Source organism: Mustelus asterias, chromosome 21, assembly GCF_964213995.1.
Source record: "Mustelus asterias chromosome 21, sMusAst1.hap1.1, whole genome shotgun sequence".
Taxonomy (NCBI): domain Eukaryota; kingdom Metazoa; phylum Chordata; class Chondrichthyes; order Carcharhiniformes; family Triakidae; genus Mustelus; species Mustelus asterias.
In genome coordinates, this window is record NC_135821.1 from 61,753,438 (window position 1) to 61,776,826 (window position 23,389).

General features: G+C 44.8%; 1 protein-coding gene across 4 annotated transcripts in view; it reads right to left on the bottom strand.

Annotated features, from left to right (window-relative positions):
• Nucleotides 1-578: 578 nt before the first annotated feature.
• LOC144509323 (platelet-activating factor acetylhydrolase 2, cytoplasmic-like) overlaps nucleotides 579-23,389 on the bottom strand; it is a 32,407-nt gene continuing 9,596 nt past the window's right edge. For all 4 annotated transcript variants that reach the window (XM_078237990.1, XM_078237989.1, XM_078237991.1 and 1 more), the window contains 9 exons: nucleotides 19,910-20,060; nucleotides 18,486-18,579; nucleotides 17,915-17,983; nucleotides 15,514-15,715; nucleotides 9,773-9,886; nucleotides 8,245-8,336; nucleotides 6,402-6,572; nucleotides 3,871-4,019; nucleotides 579-2,216 (listed from right to left, as the gene is read on the bottom strand). In XM_078237990.1, coding sequence (XP_078094116.1) covers nucleotides 2,143-2,216; nucleotides 3,871-4,019; nucleotides 6,402-6,572; nucleotides 8,245-8,336; nucleotides 9,773-9,886; nucleotides 15,514-15,715; nucleotides 17,915-17,983; nucleotides 18,486-18,579; nucleotides 19,910-20,060 — 1,116 coding nt within the window. In that variant the 3' untranslated portion in view covers nucleotides 579-2,142. The remainder of the gene's footprint in view (nucleotides 2,217-3,870; nucleotides 4,020-6,401; nucleotides 6,573-8,244; nucleotides 8,337-9,772; nucleotides 9,887-15,513; nucleotides 15,716-17,914; nucleotides 17,984-18,485; nucleotides 18,580-19,909; nucleotides 20,061-23,389) is intronic.

The following is a 23,389-nucleotide window of genomic DNA, read 5'->3' on the forward strand; positions in this document are numbered from 1 at the left end:
CTGCAGGGACTGTTCCAGAGTCTATAGAATCCTGGAAGATGACCACCAATGCATCCACTATTTCTAGAGCCACTTCTTTAAGTACTCTGGGACGTAGATTATCAGGCCCTGGGATTTATCTGCCTTCAATCCCATCAATTTTCCTAGCACCTTTTCTCTACTGATATTGATCTCCTTCAGTTCTTCCCTCTCACTAAATCTTGCAATATACCTTGGGGTTTCTGATCTTCTATCCTAACAGTAGCCTGGCATATTGAAAGGGAAATAGAGGTGGCATGGGGCTCGGGTAAGACATTTTAAACATACCTTTCAAAAGGTTCTTGGATTCAGACTCAATGAACCACATGCCCTCAAGAAATTTTAACATTGTAAGATTACAATGAATTAAATCTTAGGAACATTTTGCAATTCTAATATATCAATGATGCACAACCTAGGCTTGTGAGTGGGCTGAATCAACAGGCCTCCTTCATCTCAGTGGGCCGCAAGATTGAAATCAGGCTTTTCGCAAACCATGACCCCATGAATACGATTGAATACACTTAATACACACCAAATATTTCACAACAAGTTTTAGAAAATGTTAAATCATTTATATATTAATAAAACTATCAACTTCAAATGGTAAAAGCAGTAGAAATATTTACATTTTGGATACAGAGCTCTCACAGTCGATGTTATGAGCAATCAACATACCTCCTCACTTCACTTGCCCTTCCATTATATGCGCTATCACTTCACTTATACCGGCAGGAAACAAACTACATGGACAGAAATCAGCGGAATGTGGCAACCCTGCGTGTGGGCAACAGTCAACATAACGTCTCGTGGGCCACACTCAGAACCCAGATGGGCTGCATGTGGCCCCCAGGCCATAGGTTTCCCACACTATAATATATTAACAGTGTGCTGCACAACTCTACATGAGTTACAGCTGGACAGACTTGTGAAATCCCAACTATACTTGAGAAATCTTCAAACTTTAATATAAAAGTGGCAAGGGTCATATCTTCCTACATTCCCTAAACCAGAAGTAGCTGCCATTGTCCACTGAGAAGCTTTGCAATCTTCAAATATTTCCATTTCCCTGGACTCATCAGGTATTCTCTCCATAATTACAGTTTCCAGTCCAATGAAAGCATGTGAATATTATGTTTTCTTTAAATTTATGTATGGGATGTAGGCATTGCTGGTTGGGCCTGCATTTATTGCCCATCCCGAATTGTCCTTGAACTGAGTGGCTTGCTAGGCTATTTCAGAGGGGATTTAAGAGTCAACCAGGTTTCTGTGGATCTAGAGTCACAAATAGGCCAGACCAGGCAAGGATAGCAGGTCCCTAAAGGACATTAGTGAAGCAGGTGGGTTTTTACGACAATTAGCAATGGCTTCATGGTCATCATTAGACTTTTAATTTCGGACGTTTATTCAATCCAAATTTCACCAACTATCATGGTGGGATTTGAACCCATTACCCTAAGTCTCTGTATTTGAGAATGATTTGATTATTCTATGCCACTCAACTCAGAGAGGCTTTGCATTGTGAATGAGCTCAGACAGTAAGTGCAGGCAGACCAGTCCACCACGGAGGGCATCACAGCAGAGAATGTTCCCTTTTGTCACCTAATTCAGTGGAACTAATTCTCTCTGGTCCTCCTTCCCTGAGATTTGCTAACTCAGCACAGATTAGCAAATAAACCCAGGACTGTATGATCTGTACCACTCAGTAAAATGCTGAGACGTACAACTATTCATTAAGTCTTTGATGGAAGTGGAGGTAAGAATGGGTGGTGAATCCCTAATGTAGGTTGCACCATACTCATCCCGAACACTCCTCCTCAGCCATTATTCAGGGAATAAAAGCAATTTTTCTTTTTATAAGTACTTGCGCTAGTTACAGATTGTTTGTTGTATGCTGAATTTCTGTTTGAATGTTTTACGGGGGAACATATGCATTGATTAGGATACAGGCTGAACACTGTCATATTAATGCTGCACGATGTGTCAGTTAGGATCCTCAACACAAGATTTGAGTATTTAACCCTTGGAAAGCCAGTCACTGGGGCATAGTTTCATGGTCTTCACATTAAAAACCAGTTGGATTCCATATCAAGCATCAGGACAATTTGAGCCTGAAGGTAAGGTTCACTTTATGAGAATCACATGCTGTCCATCCCCTTCCAAAAGCGCATTCCACTCGTCGAAGTCCTTTTGTAGATCTGAAAAGGTGGACAGAAAAGATGGAATAAGTTCCTAAGATTTTTTAAACAGATTCTCCAGACCAACTGGGGGAATCAGCCACTTGGCTTTGTCCCATCTAGTGCTCACCCTGACATGCATTTCCAACAATTTGGCCCGAATTACCTGGTTTGGATTACTGCCCATTTACTGGAACCCGAAGCAGATAATGTGCGGCAAATCTTTTTTGGCTTCATGCAGTGACACCACGATCTCTGGGGCAGTACGGCGATGGTTGGGTTATTTCCCCTGTCAGTCACACCTGGAAACTGCATTGCATCAAGTGACTGGGATTGATTTTATGCACATTTGTATTATTTAACTATCCTCCACTCACTGCATTTTGCTGAGGAAATAACCTTGCTATTGCCACAATGATGTAGCTGTGTCATGAGTCCTGTTTGCTGCATTTATAAAGGTCATTTTTAAATAGAGGATGGCACGGTGGCACAGTGGTTAGCACTGTTGCCTCACGACTCCAGGGGCCTGGGTCTATTCCAGCCTTGGGTCACTGTCCGCGTGAAGTTTGCACATTCTCCCCGTGTCTGCATGGGTTTCCTCCAGGTGCTCCAGTTTCCTCCCACAGTCCAAGATGTGCGGGTAGGTTGACTGCCATGCTAAATTGCCCCTTAGTGTTAGGGGGACCACCAGTGTAAATACATGGGGTTATGGAGATAGGGCCTGGGTAGGATTGTTGTCGGTGGAGTCTCGGTGGGCTGAATGGCCTCCTCCTGCACTGTCGAAATTCTATGATTCTTCAATGAAATAGGCAGTTTTATGATTAAATGGACTTTGATTGTTTGCCACCTGTCCTGCTCCATCTAAAACCCTTTGGCTCACAGTGGTGTTGAGCTGCCCCTTCCCCAATCTAAAAGGCGCTGTGGCCAAATGCAATACTCCAACAAGGCGGAGATCAACTGAATGCACACCCATGGCCCAGGAGCAATACTGACATTGTAGTCATAAGACATTGTTCAACCGTGTGGCGTGAGGGTTAATCAATTCTCAGGATGTGAACATTATTGGCAATGCCAGCCTTTACCTCCCATGCCAGTTGTTCTTGGGAAGGCACTGGTGAGCCATGATGTTTTTAGGTAAGAGGTTTCAGAATTTTGATCCAGTAATGGTGAATGGACAGCTAATACATGTCCAAGTGAGGATGGAGAGAGACTTGGAATGTACCTGAAATTAATGGTGTTCCCATTGCACCTGGTGCCTTTGTCCTTCCAGGTGACACTTGTTAGAGGCTTAGAAGGTGCAGTCAAAGAAGAGGTTTCGATTGAGTAAACAAGCAAAAATAAGTTCTTAAATGGCAGGAGGGTCAATAACCAGAGGAGGGACTTAAGATAACTGGCAAAAGAATCAGAGGGGAGAAGAGAACATTTTTATGGAGTGGGTTATGATGATCTGGAATGCACTGCCCAAAAGGATAGTGAAAGCGATTTCAACAATGGTTTTCAAAAGAAAATAGGATAAATACCCAAATGGAAGAGAAATTGCAGGGCTACAGGGAAAGAGCAAGGAGAGTGGATTAATTGGACAGCTCTCTTAAAGAGCCAGCACAGGCACGAGGGGTTGAGTGGACTCTTCCTGTGCTGTAAGATTCTAAGTGATGATATTTCAGGGCTGTCGTACCTAAATGTCTCTGCAGGAAGACCAGAGAGGCCTTGGTGGTGATGTCAAGACCCTCAACAGGATCTATGGTTCCCTTTGTTTCGAATGCCATGCTGAGCAAGTGGCCAGTTAGTAGCGTAAAATCCGTCTGGCTCTGGTGTACCGACCCTCTGAAACAAAACATCAACAGAGCAAATACTAAGAATAGAAGAATCTTTCGTGAACAGGAGGAAAAGGCCAAGAGGTCCAGAATTCCCTGAGTTTTTGACTAATGCCAAACCCAACATTCTTACCACATCCTAAAATCCCCCTCACTCTTTCCTTCTCTGCAAAAAAAAGGCTTTTATATATAGCTCCTTTCACAAGAATAAGATGGTGCAAAGCACTTCACAGGCAATAAACTACAAATGAAATGCTTACAATGTTCCTTCCAATTTCCCTTTGCTGTGAGCAAGTCCCTTTGTTGCAATGCGCTGTCCTTCGTGTCTGCAATATTATCTGTAAGGTATGATTGTGTCAGGCTGTTGCTTAATTAGTCTACGAGACAGCTCTCCCAATTTTGGCACAAGCTCCAGATGTTAGTAGGAGGGCTTTGCAGGGGCGACAGGGCTGGGTTTCCCATTGTTGCTTCCAGCATCTAGGTTGATGCCAGGTGGTCCGTCCGGTTTCATTCCTTTTGTAGCAATTGAGTACAACTGAGTGGCTTGCTAGGCCATTTCAGAGGGCATGCAAGAATCAACCACATTTTTGTGGTCGGGGTCGCATGTAGACCTGACCAGGTAAGGATGGCAGGTTTCCTTCCCTGAATTGAGTGAACCAGTTGGGATTTTTCGACAATTGACAATGGTTTCATGGTCATCATTAGATTTTTAAATCCCAGAATGTTTGAGTTTTTAACTTCCAGCATCTGCCATGGTAGGATTCGAACATGGGTCCCCGGAGCATAACCCTGGATCTCTAGGTCAGGGGTTACCTTTTCAGTAACAGGGCATACTTCAATGAGACAATCACTTCCATGACACGCCCACTTTTTTTCAGCTGAATTGATAGTTCATGAATGTCACGCTTACTTACATTCCCTATGGTTGCATGCTTACTAGAGAGGTTCGCAACATTCAATTGAAACTCAATGGATCAGAGCAAAAAGCAAAGATGAGTAAATAGCAACTTAATGGGTTAATGGGAAACCTAAATTTGACAAATTTATTTGAGCGATTTATTTTCTCGATCATGTAACTAGTAGGCGGGGAAGAACCAGTTGATGTAGTATTAGGAGGATTTCTAAAAGGCATTCAAATAAGGTATCACACAAGATAAAGACACAGAGTGAGGAGGGTCAGCTGGAGAGGTCGGTGAGTCCCATTGCTGCTGCAAGTCCACCTCATCGATCCCCCTCAATGCTGATGATCCAGGAACTGGCTGCACTGCCATTTCATTCAGCAGAAGGGCATTTATATTTGTGGGTTCACATATGGACTCTGACTTCAACTAACAGCCTCCTCTATTTTGAGAAAGAATGAAATGAAGTGGCCTTACCTTTACTTCAGATTTGTGTCTGTGGAAATTCCTCTCTCTGTCTCCGATAGTCTCTCTGGAGGATTTGGCCATCTCACTCAACGTCTCCGGCTCCACAACAACCTCAGCCAGTCCCATCAACGCCCGTAGACCTACCAGGACCCTGTTTCTCTCATGTGCAGTTCTTTAATAAACTCTTATATGATTGAGAAACTATACTGTCTCATACAGTCTTCTGTATCCAAACTTGAAACCCAACTTCATACACTCTTCAGTGGAGAGATGCCTGGACCCTTACAACATCTGGGTTGTTATAATCTAGCTTAAACTATTAAATTAAAAAGACAATTCTCTGGTAGTCCGTTTTCTTCGGGAGGGGAATTCAATCAGTTCCTCACACCCATTTCAGTTACTGAGAGACTTGTCTTTCTCAGTCTTTAGTGACAGCGATCATCCCAGGAGTATGCCTGATTGGAAATAGTTCCAAAAAAAGGGTTAGGATTACAACCCACTTCAAGGTGCCCGAATTCCCAGCCTGTGCCTATGTTGACATCCATGCTATGGCCTCTGCTTTGCTCGAGTGAATACCCATACCTGCTCTCATCCTCAGGATGACTTCAGGCAGACAGACACATCCAAGAGCTGTCCATAGAACCAGCTCTCCCAGTGCCAGCAACCCCCGCTCCCTCCACCTGCACACACACACACCTCACAACCCTTGGTATGAAGAAGTTTCACTTGCCCTCTGCTCTGAATCTCTTGTGTTTAACGTGGTATCGTTATCCCTGATTCTTAACTTTAAAAACTTCCGTGATCTTATTGAATAGCGGAGCAGGCTCGAGGGGCCAAATGGCCCACTCCTGCTCTTAATTCTTATGTTATCATCCCAATGAGGGAAAAAAAGGCAATTAAAAAAAAATTAAGTATTTGTGTTTCCTCACAACAAACACATACCAAAGAACACGGGACTCTCTCCAAAGCCTGGATACTTATTCGAGAGCACACATTTTCATTAGACCACCCCTCTCTGCACTTACTTTATGGTGATGATTTTTATCTCATTGCCAGTGGAGTGCAGCCTCTTCATCTTATTGATGCTGTCATCAGTCTGAAATTTCTGAGAATTCACAAAGAGCACAGGACGCAGCACGTTGGGATAAATGTCATCCGTCAGTGGGAACATCCAACTATCCAAGGCTACTGCACACCTGCAGGGCAAGAATATACTTATAGTCAGCAAACAAGGCCGAATAGTGAAAGACGAACAACACACATTCTCACAGGGAGGACTGGTAGATCACAAAACACTAGCACTGGGTAGATTTCTCAATGCTGCCACCGGTTAGATGTGAATGAACATCTCTTCTGGAGGGACGCCATAGAAGCAGCACATTCACTCATCGTGTATCCACTGGTTTATAAATCGGATTTGATGGATCCTCTGCTTTTTTTTCACCATGACGGCCAATTTCTCCAACACTCTCCTCAATGGCTTCCCCAAACTCAACCTCAACACGGGATTTCTCCAGCGATGAAGATGGAACGGACAATATGCACCCAAGTCAGCTTGGGAGGTGAATCTGGAGGTGGTGGTGCTCTCATGCGCCTGCTGCCCTTGTGGGTGGAAGAGGTTGCAGCTTTAGGAGGCATCACCAAAAAAGCTTCGGTGAGTGGCTGCAGTGCATCCTGTTGATAGTACAATCTGCAGCCACGATGTTCTGACACTGGAGAGAGTGATCAAGCAAATGCTTATTCCTGGATGGTGTTGAGCTTCGTGTGGTTGCAACACACCTGGACAGGCAAGTGAAGAATATACCATCGTGTCCCTAACTTATGCCTTGTAGGTGGAGGATTGGCTCACAAAGTGTGCTACCATTGAATTTTGAGTCTAATATGACATATGGTTCTCTAATTGAGGTTTTATTTAATCACAGAATCCCTACAGTGCAGAAGGAGGCCGCTTGGCCCATCGAGTCTGCACCGACTCTCCAACAGAGCATCTCACCCAGGCCCAATCCCTGTAACCCCACGTATTTACCCCGCTAATCCCCCTAACCTACACATCTTGGGACACTAAGGGGCAATTTAGCAGAGACAATCCACCTAACCTGCACATCTTTGGAGTGTGGGAGGAAACCGGAGCACCCGGAGGAAACCCACACAGACATGGGGAGAATGTGCACACTCCACATGCAATCACCCAAGGCCGGAATTGAACCCAGGTCCCTGGCGCTGTGAGGCAGCAGTAGTAACCACTGTGCTGCTCATCTTTACATCTTCATTCTTAGATTCTACATCTTGCGAGACTAATAGCAATATAGAGATCAGTCTCCCTAGTTGTGGAATCACAGGTTTGCATCAGAATCATCCCATGGCATTACACCAACGTGCCTCATTGTGTTACTGCATTATCAGGATTGAGTATTCCTGCTGAAAACTTTCCTCGGTTACCTTAAGGGCGGCACGGTCACAGTGGTTACATGGTGGGCGGCACAGTAGCACAGTGGTTAGCACTGCTGCTTCACAGCTCCAGGGACCCGGGTTTGATTCCCGGCTTGGGTCACTGTCTGTGTGGAGTTTGCACATTCTCCTCGTGTCTGCGTGGGTTTCCTCCGGGTGCTCCGGTTTCCTCCCACAGTCCAAAGATGTGCGGGTTAGGTTGATTGGCCATACTAAAAATTGCCCCTTTGAGTCCTGAGGTGCGTAGGTTAGAGGGTTTAGCGGGCAAAATATGTAGGGATATGGGGGTAGGGCCTGGGTGGGATTGTGGTCGGTGCAGACTCGATGGGCCAAATGGCCTCTTTCTGCACTGTAGTGTTTCTATGATTCTATGATACCTTTCCTCTAACATGATGACTACGATCAAAATATTGCACCCACCTGAACCGCTGGTCCTTAGCGACTGCCAGAATTGCCGTGGAGCCTCCAAACGAGTGACCCATCACTGCAACTCTCTGCAGGTCGATGCAGCCCTGTGTGAATGAAGGCCACCACCTTAGATTTCATTCTATTCTGATCAGCTCCCACCCACGGCTAGACAATGTACCCCGAAACCCACTAACTCAGACCTCTGAGGTAGCCAGTCTCAGCCAGGATGGCCCCGGCTGCCATGGGTTGCCAGGATCATACTGTGAACAGTTGCATTAAAAGCCATTTGCCAACCTTGGGTCCACTTCCCCAATAAATCCAAATCAATTTGTCATCTACTGCCTCCTCCTAATGCCACCCCCCCCCCCCCCCCCCCAATGGTGCCCATCTTGCTGGAGAAATAACTGTGCTGTAACAATGGACACTGTTATTTTAGAATTACAGAAGTAATGATGCAGCATTGGAAGCCATTCAGCCCATCATGCTGGCCCATTTGTAGACTTATTCAATTAATAACAGCGTCCTTATTCTTTCCCCACAACCCTGCAATCATTGTTTCCTCAAGTATTTAAGAAATATTTATCCAATTACCATTTAAAAGTTATTAATTCTATTTTCACCACCCTTTTAGCAGTACATTCCATCATAACACTTAGGGTCGTAACTTCTCAGCTCCAGGGCTCAGTGTAACAGGAGAGCACCCTAAAAATGGGCTGGAGAACCCCAACTCCCTATGGAACTTCCCTACTCCACCTCCCAGGCCCAACCTGACATGACCGCTCCCCCTGCCGAGTGCCCGGTCCACCTCCTCACAACTGCCTCCTTCTCTCGACTGTCTGGACCTCAACTCGCTGATTCACCTGCCCAGACCCCCAGTCACCACATCCCCTTTCCCACCTGACTGCCTGGACCCCCGACCACCATGCTCGCACCCACCCCACCCCCCTCCCCCCCAACACCACCTGACCTGACTGCCTGGGTCACCAACCATCATGCACCCCCCCCCCCCCACCCCAAGACAGTCCAGACCCCAACCACCACGACTCCCCCCACTCAAAGTTAAAGTTTATTTATTAGTCACAAGTAGGCTTACATTAACACTGCAATGAAGTTACTGTGAAAATCCACTCCTCACCCCATTGCTTGGAACCCTGACCACCATGCCCACCTTGCACCCAACTGTCTGGAGCCCAGACTACTCTGCAGCCCCTGTATCCCACCCCAACAGCTTAATCCCCGATCACCACTCATTCTGCGTCTGATTGCCACTCCATAGATGTTCAGGTCCAATGCATTTCAAGTCGGTGCTTTATTGGTTATAAAATGTTTTGTGACATCCTGAGGTCATGAAAGGTGCTTTGGAAAACTTTTTTTCCCCCCCATGTTCCCCACCCCCATGGTGACACTCTTGATTTATCCTCCCAATGTAACCCCTACCTGTACGTGTGGAAAAGTATGTCCCTGTTGTTTGGGGAAATAGCGGCAGCACCATGCTCAGGATTTAGTTGAGGGAGAGGCATCTTGCTCCCAATGTACTCACCTTCATAATGGAGAGGTCCAAGTTGCCAGGAAGGACGTTTGTGATGAGCTTCCCATTGTTGATATCTGTGAACAGGTCCAAAGTCTGACTACATTCCTCCACTCGCTGGTGCACCTGGGAGGGAGAAGAGGCAGCAAAACAAATATATCTCTATATAACTTTCCCTAACTCATTTTGAGGCTGCACCTTAATATTTTCTTAGAAGTGAGAAACTAGGAGCTGTGCAGAAACCAAGAGGTTTAAGGGTCGATGTCTACAGATTACCAAAGCTAGCATACTGGTACAAAAGTAATCAAAATGCTAGTGGAATTTTGGTTTGTAGTTCAAGGGTTGTTTTTAATAAATGCTGGCCAGCATTTATTGTCCATTCCTAGTTGCCCTTAAGATACTAGAATACAAAGAGGAATACATTTTCTTTAATGGTCCATATTCTTGGTGAAACCCCACCAGAACTACTGGGCTCATTTTGAACACCATACCACAGGGCAGAAATGGATCCTAGGAGCAGGAGTAGGCCATTTGGCCCTTCAAGCCTGCTACACCATTCAATAAGATCATGGCTGATCTGGTTGTGGTCTCAACACCACATCCCTGTCTGCCCCTTATCACCCTTGACTCCTTTACCCAAATTTAATCTGCCTTAACTCTACCTTGAATAAATTCAATGACCCAGCCTACTTTCTTTCACTCATCAATGTCCCTTTGGGAGTAAAGAACATCTCCTCATCTCTGCCTTAAAAGGAAGTCCTCTTATTTTTAAACCATATTCCCTAGTTTTAGTCTCCCCCACAACAGGAAACATCCTCCAGGTATCACCTCATCACATCCCTTCAGAATCATACAGGATTCAACAAGATCGCCTCTCATTCATCTAACTCCAACGAAACTATGCCTAACCTGTTTCTTCATAGACAATCCCTTCATTTCAGGAATGACATCCAGTGAACCTCCTCTGAACTACAATTGATTTTTTTGAAAAATGTTGAAGTGCCTGGAGAAGGAAGGGATTAGACTGCATGGCTCCTTTGAAGAATACATTGTTGCCAGCTTGATGGGCCAAAGGACCACTTTCCATCCTGCAATATTCTATATCTGCTCTGTGTTTCATTATGCTGCTGTAATATTGGAATCTGCCACCAGAGGTCAGGGGTGCAGCATTTCCTGCAGATTCATCTCCATCAATTTGTCTGACCTCTGAGTATTGTAACCTTTAAACTTCTGATCACACACAGATCAGCTCCGGGAGCTAGATGGTCAAGTTTCCAGCTTTCCTAGATGTACAGTATTTAGGATTCATCAAGTTTTGTATCACAGTTAAATAAGACGCACCAGAGTGATACCAGGGCTTAAAAGGTTCAATTATACTGTCAGTTTGAACAAAGAGTCATAGGGGTTTACAACATGGAAACAGGCCCTTTGGCCCAATTTGTCCATGCCGCCCAGTTTTTACCACGAAGCTATTCCCAACTGCCCGCGTTTGGCCCATATCCCTCTAAATCCATCTTAGCCGTGTAACTGTCTAAATGCTTTTTAAAATTTTACCCACCTCTGCTACTACCCTCTGGCAGCTCATTCCAGACACTCACCACCCTCTGTGTGAAAAAACTGCCCCTCTGGACTCTTTTGTATCTCTCCTCTCTCGCCTTAAATCAATGCCCTCTAGTTTTAGACTCCCCGACCTTTGGGAAAAGATGTTGACTATCTACCTTATCTATGTCCCTCATTATTTTATAGACCTCTGTAAGGTCATTCCCAAGTCTCCTACGCTCCAGGGAAAAGAGTCGCAGTCTATCCAGCCTGTCCTTCAAACCATTAAGTCCCGGTAGCATCCTAGTAAATCTTTTCTGCACCTTTTCTAGTTTAATAATATTCTTTCTGTAATAGAGTGACCAGAACTGTACAAAGTATTCCAAGTGTGGCCTTACCAATGTCTTGTACAACTTCAACAAGACGTCCCAACTCCTGTATTCAATGTTCTGCCTCATGAACCAAGCATGTTAAATGCCTTCTTCAGCATCCTGTCCACCTGTGACTCCCATTTCAAGGAGCTATGAATCTGTACAACTCGGTCTCTTTGTTCTATAGCTCTCCCCAACGCCCTGCCATTAACTGAGCAAGTCCTGCCCTGGTTCAATCTACCAAAATATATCACCTCGCATTTATCTAAATTAAACTCCATCTGCCATTCGTTAGCCCACTGGCCCAATTGATCCAGATCCTGTTGCAATCCTAGATAACCTTCTTCACTGTCCACTATGCCACCAATCTTGGTGTCATCTGCAAACTCACTAACCATGCCTCCTAAATTCCCATCCAAATCATTAGATTTGATTAGCCAGGAACAAAAAAAGTACAGTAGAGGAACAGGCCCTTTGGCTCTCCAAGCCCGTGACAATCATAATGCCTGACCTAAACTAAAAAAAACCTTTTGCCCATACTCGGTGCATATCCCTCTATTCATCTACCCATCCAAATGCCTCTTAAATGTTGCTAATGTGCCTGCTTCCACTACCTCCTGGCAGCATGTCCAGGCACCCACCGCTCTCTGCATGAAGAACTTCCCCCACACATCTCCGTAAACTTTCCCCCTCTCACCTAGAACCTGGGCCCCCTTGTAATTGACACTTCCATCCTTGGACAAAGCGTCTGACTATTCACCCAGTATAAGCCTCTCAATTTTGTAGACCTCTATCAGGTCTCCTCTCAGCCTCTGTCTTTCCAATGAAAACAATTCTAGTTTATTCAAACTCTCCTCATAGCCAACACTTTCAAGATCAGGCAACATCCTGGTGAACCTTCTTTGCGCTCTCTCCAAAGCTTCCACGTCCTTCTGGTAGTGTGGTGACCAGAACGGCATGCAATTCTCCAAATGCGGCCTAACCAAGGTTCTATATGGCTGCAACATGATTTCCCAATCTTGTACTCAATGCTTTGTATTCACATGAGTCCAGCAAGCTGAGGTGTGTTCCAATTGGGGTATTTAAAATGATTTTTTTTAAATCCAAAGGTTAGTTGCAGAGAAATTATTTCCTCAGGTGGGGAATCAGATCAAGGGGCATCCTTTTTTAAAATCAAGGAGCTTTCCTTCACACAAAAGGCCGTGGAAATCTCACTCTCCCCAAAGTGCTGCGGATGTTAGGGGTCAAATTTCAAGACTTACAGTGATTTTTATTAGGTAAAGGTACCAAGGGGTACATAGCAAAGGCAGATAAAGTAGAACAAACAGAACAGGCGCACGGGGCTGAATGGCTTGTTGTCCCCATGATTCAATAGGCTTGTCATTTTTAAAATTAATGCCAGATATTTCAACCCTTTCCCTCCTTAGAAACAGGTCTCATAGAATCATAGAATTTCTACAGTGCAGAAGGAGGCCCTCCAGCCCATTGAGTCTGCACCGACTCTCCGACAGAGCATCTTACCAGGCTCCTTCCCCGCCTTAACCCATAAGCCCACACATTTCCCATGGCTAGTCCATCTAACCTACACATTTTAGTACATTAAGGGGCAATTTAGCATGGCCAATTAGCCTAATCTGCACATCTTTGAACTGTGGGAGGAAACCGGAGCACCCAAAGGAAACCCACGCAGACATGGGGAGAATGTGCAAACTCTGCACAGACAGTGACCCAAGGCTGGAATTGAACCCAGATCCCTGGCGTTGTGAGGCAGACCACTGCGCCACCGTTATTTTTCAATACGGTCAACTTCAATAATCTTGGATGATGCATTCCAATTCTCAATTAACCCTTGTGAAAACATTTCACCTGACTGCATGTTTCTTACTCTTAACTTCCTAATCTTTAACACCCCTGCCATGGATTTTGAAGCCATTGTAATTGGTTTTACAAACACTGCAATATTAATAGACTGAAAAATAAAGAAAAGGGAAGTTATCAATCTCCTGTGAAATAGCTTTCAATAATTTGTACAAAGAACATAGGAAATAGGAGGAGACTTCAACTCCACTTTTCCGTCCTCTCACCATCTCCCTCGATTCTTTTAATGGCCTAAATTATACAGATTTTAGTGCTGAATACCCTGAACAACTGAGCATCTAAAGGCGCTCTGGTACAGAGTTCCTAAGATTCACAACCCTTTGAGTGAAGAAAGTCCACCTCATCTCAGTCCTAAATGACTGATCCATTCAGTGGGCTTTATTGCTCTTTTTAAAGATCTGTAACAAAATCTGGCACATGTCTACTTTTTCATGTCCTTCTCAGTTTGTAGTACATGTTTTATTGATGTAGCATTCTTAAAGGGGCAAAACCTTCCAAGGTGCTTCACAGGACATATTACAAGACAAAATTTGACATTGAGCCACATAAGGCAAGGCAGATGACCAAACACTTGATCAATGATGTAGGTTTTAGGGAAGAGAGGGGACTGGAGAGACAGAGTAGCCAAGGAGGGAAATCAAGAGCTCTGGGGCTTTGGAAGCAGGCAGCATGACAACCAATGGTGGAATGATTAAAATCTGAGATGTTCAAGAGGCCAGAATTACCAGAGAGCAGCTGTCTGAGGGTTTGGGGTTGGAGAAAGTTAGAGAGGTAGGGAGGGGCAAGGCCACAGAGGGTTGTGAAAATGAATACAAATTTTAAAATCAAGGCATTGTTTAATCAGGAGCTATTGAAGGTCAGCAAGTGATGGGTGAATGGAACAGGAAGCATACCTGTGTTACTTGTAGCCCAGAGAGCTGCACTCTCACTGGAGTCAGTAGATTGTGGATTCAAGTCTCACTTGAGTGATTGCAGCACAGAAACCAGTCTGATCCTTCATTAAGGTAGGGTTATCCTGTTAGAAGCACTGTTTTTGGGTTCAAAAGAACCTAGATCACTACTTTAAAGGAGTGGTGAGCTTTCCCTGTTATCATTGACCAAAGTTTCTCTCTCAACCATCACCATCAACACAGATTATCCAGTCCTCATCATATTGCTGTTTGCGCGATTCTGCTGTGTCCAAATTGAGGGCTGTATTTCCCACATTACAATAGTGATTACACTTCAGAAAAATACTTCATTGCTAGTAAACACTTTCAGATGTCCCAAGGTTGTGAAATGTGCTGTACAAATGCGCAAACTTCTTTTAAACCTCTGTCAATAACAGAATCACAGAATTGTAATGGCACAGAAGGCCATTCGATCCATCAACTCTCCAAACAAGCATCATGACACAGTGCCAACCAACCACCACCTCCCCCCCCCCCCCCCCCCCCCCCCACCCCCTCCACCACCTTTTCCATTCAACTTGACACAGTCTCTGTTTGGATTGATGCTCTCGAAAGTGACACAGATCCCAATACCTAACGTGAAATATAAACAGTCCTCGTGAACTGAAAATGTGGTGCCCTTTTTCTAATAGTCTGTCAACTTAATTTGCTTGTTTAGGTAGAGGAAAGAGTGTTTTATATGCATGAGTTAAAAACATAATGAATACCTCTTCTGCTAAAATCTAGGCATATGACCCTTTGAGTTCCAAAAGCCCAACTGGCTGACAGATGTCAAATGAGTGACTGAAGATATTCTAGCTCTGTCAATTTTTTTCTGATGATTAAAATTAGCCCCTAAGAATCATTAGATAACTGGGGTAAGAGTAGCATTCCTGCATGGAAGCATAACCAGGGAGTCAAGGAGCAGATTTCCTGACGCATTAAGTCCCCTTCCCTAATGCCAAGGCTGAAATAGGAATATTCAAGGGAGCAAACCTGCTAGACCTCCATTTTAATTCCTGGGTTTTAAACACACCTGTTTATTCCTCAGGGAGAAATCTTCCTCGACCACATCCAGTTTCTTATACGGGAGCCATTCTTCCTCCAGTGTTGGTGGGCAGGCTTGGGGTGATCCAGGTCTCCCGGGAAGCTGTTCTGTTGAAGTTGTTGCTCCAACTGGCTGCTCCAAATCCTCAATGGGAGACTTGAAAAAAAAGGTCGCGCAAGCTGACTCATCTCTGATTCAAAATAAAAATAGAAAAAGTGAAAGGGCCTCAGAAATTATTACAGTAAACTCTTATAAATAGTAAAACCGCCTTTACACTTCCCAAACACTCCCAGCACAGGTGCAGTGCAGGTTAGATACAGAATAAAGTTCCCTCTATACTGGAAGGAGCACAATGTAAGGCCTGAGTCACTGATCAGGAAACAGAAGTTGTGAATCTGGTTTTGCAAGTGTGTGTTAGTCAACTCCAATCACAGGTGCTGCAAGAGTAACGCTTGAATCCACTTACACAATCCACAAATCCATTCTAGCCTTGTGAATGTTCAAACTTTCCACTTGACAGGCAAACAGCACATTGCACTATCCCAAATGCTTCCAGGGCAGGTACAGCACAGATTAAATACAAAGTGAAGCTCCATTTATCTACATTATGTCAAAAGGATTCACATGACACACAGCTCAGGTATCACATACTGCATGGTCCAGCACTGTAACAATCCTTTTGACAGGCATGGTGGTGGGAAAGGTATGGGATAATTAGGAATAGTCAGCATGGCTTTGTCAGACGGACGTCATGCCTAACAAATTTGATAGAATTTTTCAAAAATGTGATCAAGTGTGTGAATGAGGGAAGTTCAGTTAATGTAGTTTATATGGATTTTAGCAAAGCTTTTGACAAGGTCCCACATGGCAGACTGATTGAGAAGGTTAAAGCACATGAAATTCAGGAAAACTTGGCGAGATGAATCCAAAACTGGCTTAATAATAGGTCACAAAGCATGTTTTAGTGACTGGAGGCCAGTGCCACAAGGCTCAGTGTTGGGACCCTTATTGTTTGTTATATACATAAATGATAAAGATGATATGGGGGGGAATAATGATCAAGTTTGCAGATGACACCAAGATTGGTAGGGTGGTTAATTGTAAAGAAGTAGTAGGTTACAGAAAGTTATAGGTGGGTTGGTCAGATGGCCAGAGCAGTGGCAGATGATATGTAACCCTGATAAATGCAAGGTGATGCACTTTGGAAGAAGTAACATGACAAGGGAGTATTTAATGAATGGCAGAATACTAGGAAGCTAGAGGAACAGATGGATTATGGGGTACTTATTCACAGATCCCTGAAGGTGACAGAGCAGATGATTAGGATAGTTAAGAAGAAGGCATATGGGACACTTGCTTTCATCAGTGGTGGCATTGAGTATAAGAGCAAGGAGGTAATGCTTGAGCAGTACAGAACATTGGTTAGAAAACAGCTGGAGTACTGTAATTCTGGTCACCTCACTAGAAATCATCATAGAAATCATCATAGAAACCCTACAGTGCAGAAGGAGGCCATTCGGCCCATCGAGTCTGCACTGACCACAATCCCACCCAGGCCCTACCCCCACATATTTACCCGCTAATCCCTCTACCCTACGCATCCCAGGACTCTAAGGGGCAATTTTTAACCTGGCCAATCAACCTAACCCGCACATCTTTGGACTGTGGGAGGAAACCGGAGCATCCGGAGGAAACCCACGCAGACACGAGGAGAATGTGCAAACTCCACACAGACAGTGACCCGAGCCGGGAATCGAACCGGGGACCCTGGAGCTGTGAAGCAGCAGTGCTAACCACTGTGCTACCGTGCCGCCCACTATAGGAAGGAAGTGATTGCACCAGAGGGGGTACAGAAGATATTCATCAGGATGTTGCCTGTGATGGAGCATTTGAGCTATAAGGTGAGACTGGAAAGGCGTGGGTTTTTTTTAAATAAAAGAGTAGAGAAAGCTGTGGGGGGAGGGGGGGTCATGATGGAGGTGTACAAGGTTATGAGCGGTATAGACAGGGTAAATAGGAAGCAGCTGTTCCCCTTGGTTGAGGGGTCAATCATGAGGGGGCAGAGTTTTAGCGTAAGGAGCAGGAGGTTCAGAGGGGATTTGAGAAAAAAAAATTCACTGAGAGGGTGGTGGGAATCTGGAATGCACAGCCTGGGAGGGTAATGGAGGCCGGAAAACTTACAACCTTTAAAAGGTATTTGCATGAGTGCTCGAAACATCATAACATTCAAGGATATGGGACAAGTGCTGGAAAATGGGATTAGTGCGACTTCAGTGGTAGTTGCCAGTGCAGACTCAATGGGCCGAAGGACATTTTCTGCGCTGTATGACTCTATGACTATGACTCTATATGAATATTGCAGAAGTGTTGGCTCCTCACGGACACTGACCTGTGCTCCACAGCAGCGACGATAAATCCCTGAGATGCTATCTCGATGCAGACAGCAGAGTATACGGTCCTGTCGTAAGAAACAGAATGTAACAGTGAGATACTTCAGCACCATGATCATCCTCCCAGATCCTAACACCTGGCTGCTTTGTCCTTGCCAATGAAGGCTCTTGAGAATAGTAATACAAAAAGCAGGGAGCATTACAGAGGCAACTTCCATTGCATATGCAGAGTAGAAGATGCAGTGCCCTTCATTCAGGAACACTCTGGAAGGAAGGGAGGACATGTGGTTAGAGAGAAAATAGTGGAAGAGGATGAAAAAAAGTATAAATGAGAGAGTTACAAAAAAAAAAGAGAAAAGGAAACAAGGATGGATAAAGAGATGATAGATCAAGGATGGATCCCTCATCAGTCCTGGAACATAGGCGAAGAAACCCTTTGGTGGAACTAAACAAGGAAGGGGAGTGGCGGGGTGTCGGCGGCAGTGTGGGGGTGGGGGTAGGGGGCACAGTGAGAGACAGAGCCTAAAGTTCACATATGAAAATCAATTGTCACTGGGATTGACACTCTACCTGAAAGCCCCAAGACCGTGAGAAAATATAATCAGCGGGTACTTCTCCGCAGTTTTGAAAGGAGCATCCCATCCAACTGGGACTTCATGATAACCTACAGGGTGATAAACGTGATACATAAAAACATTATGCTAGTTACCAAAATGAAAAATTCCATTATTTACCCTTGTTTCTCTTCGAGCTTTCCAAAGTATCTGATGGCTGGTGGGATGAATACTTTGGCTTCAGCTTAAAATCACAGAATGGAGATGCATCTTCTTTGAAATTATTTAAATAATCTTTAGCATTATAATGAGGCTTCAAAGCCCTGGCTAGTACTTCTTGTATATGGACTAGCTCCCTTTACCCTCCAGCACTAGACAAGGTTCTCTTGACCGTCATCCATTGAAGGCACTGTACAAAAACCCAGAACCAAGAGAAAGAAAAAAAAGAAATTGGGAAAATATACTTTGACTCACTCAGGCAATTGAAACCATTTCAGGAGATCATGCTTTATCTTAACTGGTAAAGCTCTTATCCATGTTTTATAGGCCCAAGTCCCATTATTCCACTTTGCAGCATTCTCTGGACATTCCAACAGAATGAAGTCCTTCTGTAGTCTAGTCAGTGCAGGATTAGCACGGTAAATATGTGGGGTTACGTGGATAGGGCCTGGGTGGGATTGTTGTTGGTGTAGGCTTGATGGACCAAATGGCCTATTTCTGCACTGTAGGGATTCTATGAAATGTGACAGCCAATTTATTCACAGCAAACTTCCCCAAACAATGAGATAATGGCCAGATAATAGGTTTTAATGATATTGGTTGAGGGTTAAATATGAACCAGAATATCACAGTGAACACTCTTGCTTTGCTTTGAAAGGTATCCACCTGTGAGAGCAGAAGGAGCCTTGGTTTAATGTATGATCCAAAAGACAGCACCCGACAGTGTAGCTATACTGGCACCATATATAGCAGCATGGATTTTGTTCTCAAAACCTCTGTAGTGGGACTTGAACCTCACAAACTTTCTGACACAGAGGTGACTGTGTTAAGAGGTGAACCACAGTTAACACCTTAAATTGTGTCCATCTGGCACATCTGAAACCACAGTAATGCTTAGACATGGTCAATGGACCCATCAGGAGTGCACAGTAACTGATGATAACTGGTGGACCTGAAGTATGTGGCTCCAAGTGGTCCAGCAGCTACTTCTGAAATATACCAAGAGCATCTTATAATGAAGCTTCTCTGGTTTATGATGGCTGCACGAGTGACTCTCATTCTTTGGGTTATCCAGCACTTCCCCCACTGTCCCCAACCTTCAATAAACCTCTCCCTCTTGAGGAATGTGCCTCATCTCCCCAGTGGGCAGTTTGGAAACTTCTGCTCTAAACTCTTGATTATGTAGCTCACCATCCGATCATTTTGTTGAACCATGCTCACCGAATGCCAAATTGAGTACAGGGGCGCACCACCTCTTGTCCCTCTCCAGGTAATTTGCCAGGCCTCTGCAGTACTCGTATCGGGGAATCCACAGTGGCTGCTTCACCTGCTCACTGGCCTCACAGGGATAATATAAACGGAAGAAACTTCCCTGAAAATGAAATGATTATCTGCTTAATTGATTGTAAGGACAGCAAGAGACATAAAGAAAAGCCTTGAACTCAGACAGCATCTTCCACAATCTCAGGACATTCTGAAGCACCTAACAACAAAATCAAGTGCTTTTGAAGTATACTTGCTGTTGTAGGAAATGTAGCCACTGATGTGGACTCAGCAAGCTCCCACAAACAACAATGAAATAATGATCAAATAATTTGTTTCGCATGATGTTGGCTGAGGGATAAATATTGGCCAGGACACTAGGGGGTACACCCCTGTTCTTCTTCAAAATTGATCAACAATCTCACACCACTAACATGGCCTTGGTTAACATCACCTCAAATCAGGCCACGACATGACCCCAGAGGAATCACCAGCTCTCAGACTGAGAGTTTGTTGGACAACTGATTTTGATCTCATTCAATTAGTGTGCTATTCTGGTTAATATTTTGTATTGTGTATTTTTACCATTTCAAAAGAACCAGATCTTTGTGCACCTGACTTCTTTCAACGTAGGCAAAACCAAGGCTCAGTCCTTTAAGAGACAGCGCAACCTCCCTTCAGAAAGTCAAAGCTAGCAACATCCTTTGTGTTTTTGATGAATGTTCCGTCAAAATCTGCAGTGAGCGAGGAGGTGATTGCTTAACGAGTTATATTAAGGACATGATATGGACACCACAGTCAGAGGTTGGTGGTGGTGGGTGGGGTAGCTCCCTTTGCAAGATTGGTCTTTTGCAATATTTCTTTGCACAACTTAACAAGAACGAACAAAATTTATCAAGCTGATGTTTATTTTAGACACCAAATTTCAGCATAAAAAGCACATTAAGTTATAATGCAGGAGAGGAAAGTTATCTTTGAACTGTTGCGCAAAACATTTCCAGAGTAAATACAGCACAAGTTAGATACAGATCAAAGCTCCCTCTACATAGTCTCATCCGTTCTGACGATGCAACCTTCCACAACTGCACTTCAGCTATGTCCTCCCTTTTCCTCAACCAGGGGTTATCCACCCTCATTGTAGTGAAGGATCTTAATCGTGTCTGACCCATTTCCTGTACTTCTGTTCTCAGCCCTTTCCCCTCTACCCTAGGACCGCGATAGGATTCCATGTTGTCTTCACTTTCCACTCCTCCAGCCTCCAGATTAAACAAATAATCCTACACTATTTCCACCACTACCAGCATGATGCCACCATCAAACGTACCCACCCCTCCCCATGCCTGTCAGCATTCCATGGGAACTATTCCCTCCACAAAGCCCTGGTTTGCTTCTCAATCACCCCACCCCCTTGTCCCCATCCCACACAATCACACGAGGTGTAACACCTGTCTTTTTCATCTCCCCTCTCTCCTCACCATCCAAGGCCCCAAACACTTCCAGGCGCAGCAGCGATTCACTTATTCTTCTTTTAGTTTAGCCTCCTGAGTTTGCTGCTCACGATGTTGTCTCTTTCACACTGGGGAGACCAAACGCAGTTGAGTTCAGCCTTTTGGAACACCTCCACTCAGTCCGCAAGCACAACGCCAGGCTTCCAGTTGCTTTCCATTTCAATTCACCACCTTGCTCTCTCACTCACATTCCTGTCCTCAGCCTGTGGCACTGTTCCAGTGAAGCTCAATGGAAGCTCAAGAAATAGCACTTAATCTTGCAATTAGATAATTTACTGCCTTTTGGACTCAATGTTGAGTTCAACAACTTCAGGTCATGAACTCTGACCCCATGTTGATTCTGTTTTTTTGCCATGTGCTGATCTGAATCTTGTTTCTCTGTTTTTGCTTTCAGTCAGAGCTATTCATTAGACTGCCATTCACATACACTCTGTTTTGTTTCTTTACTCTTCTAATCTCTTCCACCTGAACCTATTCCAGATCTTCTCTTTTGTTCTTCCTTCCCTCTGCCGTTTCAATGGCATAGAACTCATCACTTCCGGAAGTTTCACAAGAAGCAAATGTGTTCCCCAAACCGGAAACCATGGATGAACAGGGATATCCACTGCTTCCTGAAGTCCGGGTCTGAGGCGTTCAAGTCAGGTGGCATTGACCTATACAAGAAAGCCAGATACGATCAAAGGAGATCCATCAAAGATGCCAAAAGACAGTACCGGACCAAGCTAGTGTCCCAGCCTAGCCACACCGACCCCCGCCGACTATGCAAGGTCTGCAAGACATAACAGGCTACAGGATGAAGGCATGTAAAATCGCCGGCTCCAATGCACCTCTCCCTGATGAGCTCAATGCATTCCACGCCCATTTTGAGCAAGAGGTCAGCAAGAGCATGCCCTCCACCCTGGATGGACCTGTATCTGAGGTCACCATTGCAGATGTCAGAGCAGCTTTCTTGAAGGTCAACCCACGGAAAGCAACTGGTCTGGATGGGGTACCCAGACGTGCACTCAGATCCTACGCAGATCAGCTGGCAGAGGTATTCACAGACTTCTTCAACCTCTTTTTACAACAATCTGAGGTCCCTTTCTGCTTCAAGTAGACGACCATCATCCCGGTACCTAAGAAAAACCAAGCAACGTGCTTTAATGACTATCGGCCGGTGGCTCTGACATCCATCATTACGAAGTGCTTCGAAAGGTTAGTCATGGCACAAACCAATTCCAGCCTCCCGGACTACCTGGATCCCCTACAGTTTGCCTACTGCCGCAACAGGTCCACAGCAGACGCCATCTCCCTGGCCCTGCACTCAACCCTGGAACATCTAGATAACAAGGACACCTATGTCAGACTCCTATTTATTGACTACAGCTCAACCTTCAACACTATTATTCCCACGAAACTCATCTCTAAATTCCATGGCCTGGGCCTCGGCACCTCCCTCTGCGACTGGATCCTGAACTTCCCCAACTCACAGATCACAATCAGTAAGGATAGGCAACAACACCTCCGCCACAATAATCCTCATCACCGGTGCCCCACAAGGCTGTGTTCACAGCCCCCTACTATACTCCTTGTACACCTATGACTGTGCGGCCAAATTCCCCTCCAATTCGATTTTCAAGTTTGCTGACAACACCACCGTAGTGGGTCGGATCTCAAACAATGACGAGACAGAGTACAGGAATGAGATAGAGAATCTAGTGAACTGGTGTGGCAATAATAATCTCTCCCTCAATGTCAACAAAACGAAGGAGATTGTCATCGACTTCAGGAAGCATAAAGGAGAACATGCCCCTGTCTACATCAACGGGTACGAAGTAGAAAGGATCGAGAGCTTCAAGTTTTTAGGTGTCCAGATCACCAACAACCTGTCCTGGTCCCCCCATGCTGACACTATAGTTAAAAAAGCCCAACAACGCCTCTACTTTCTCAG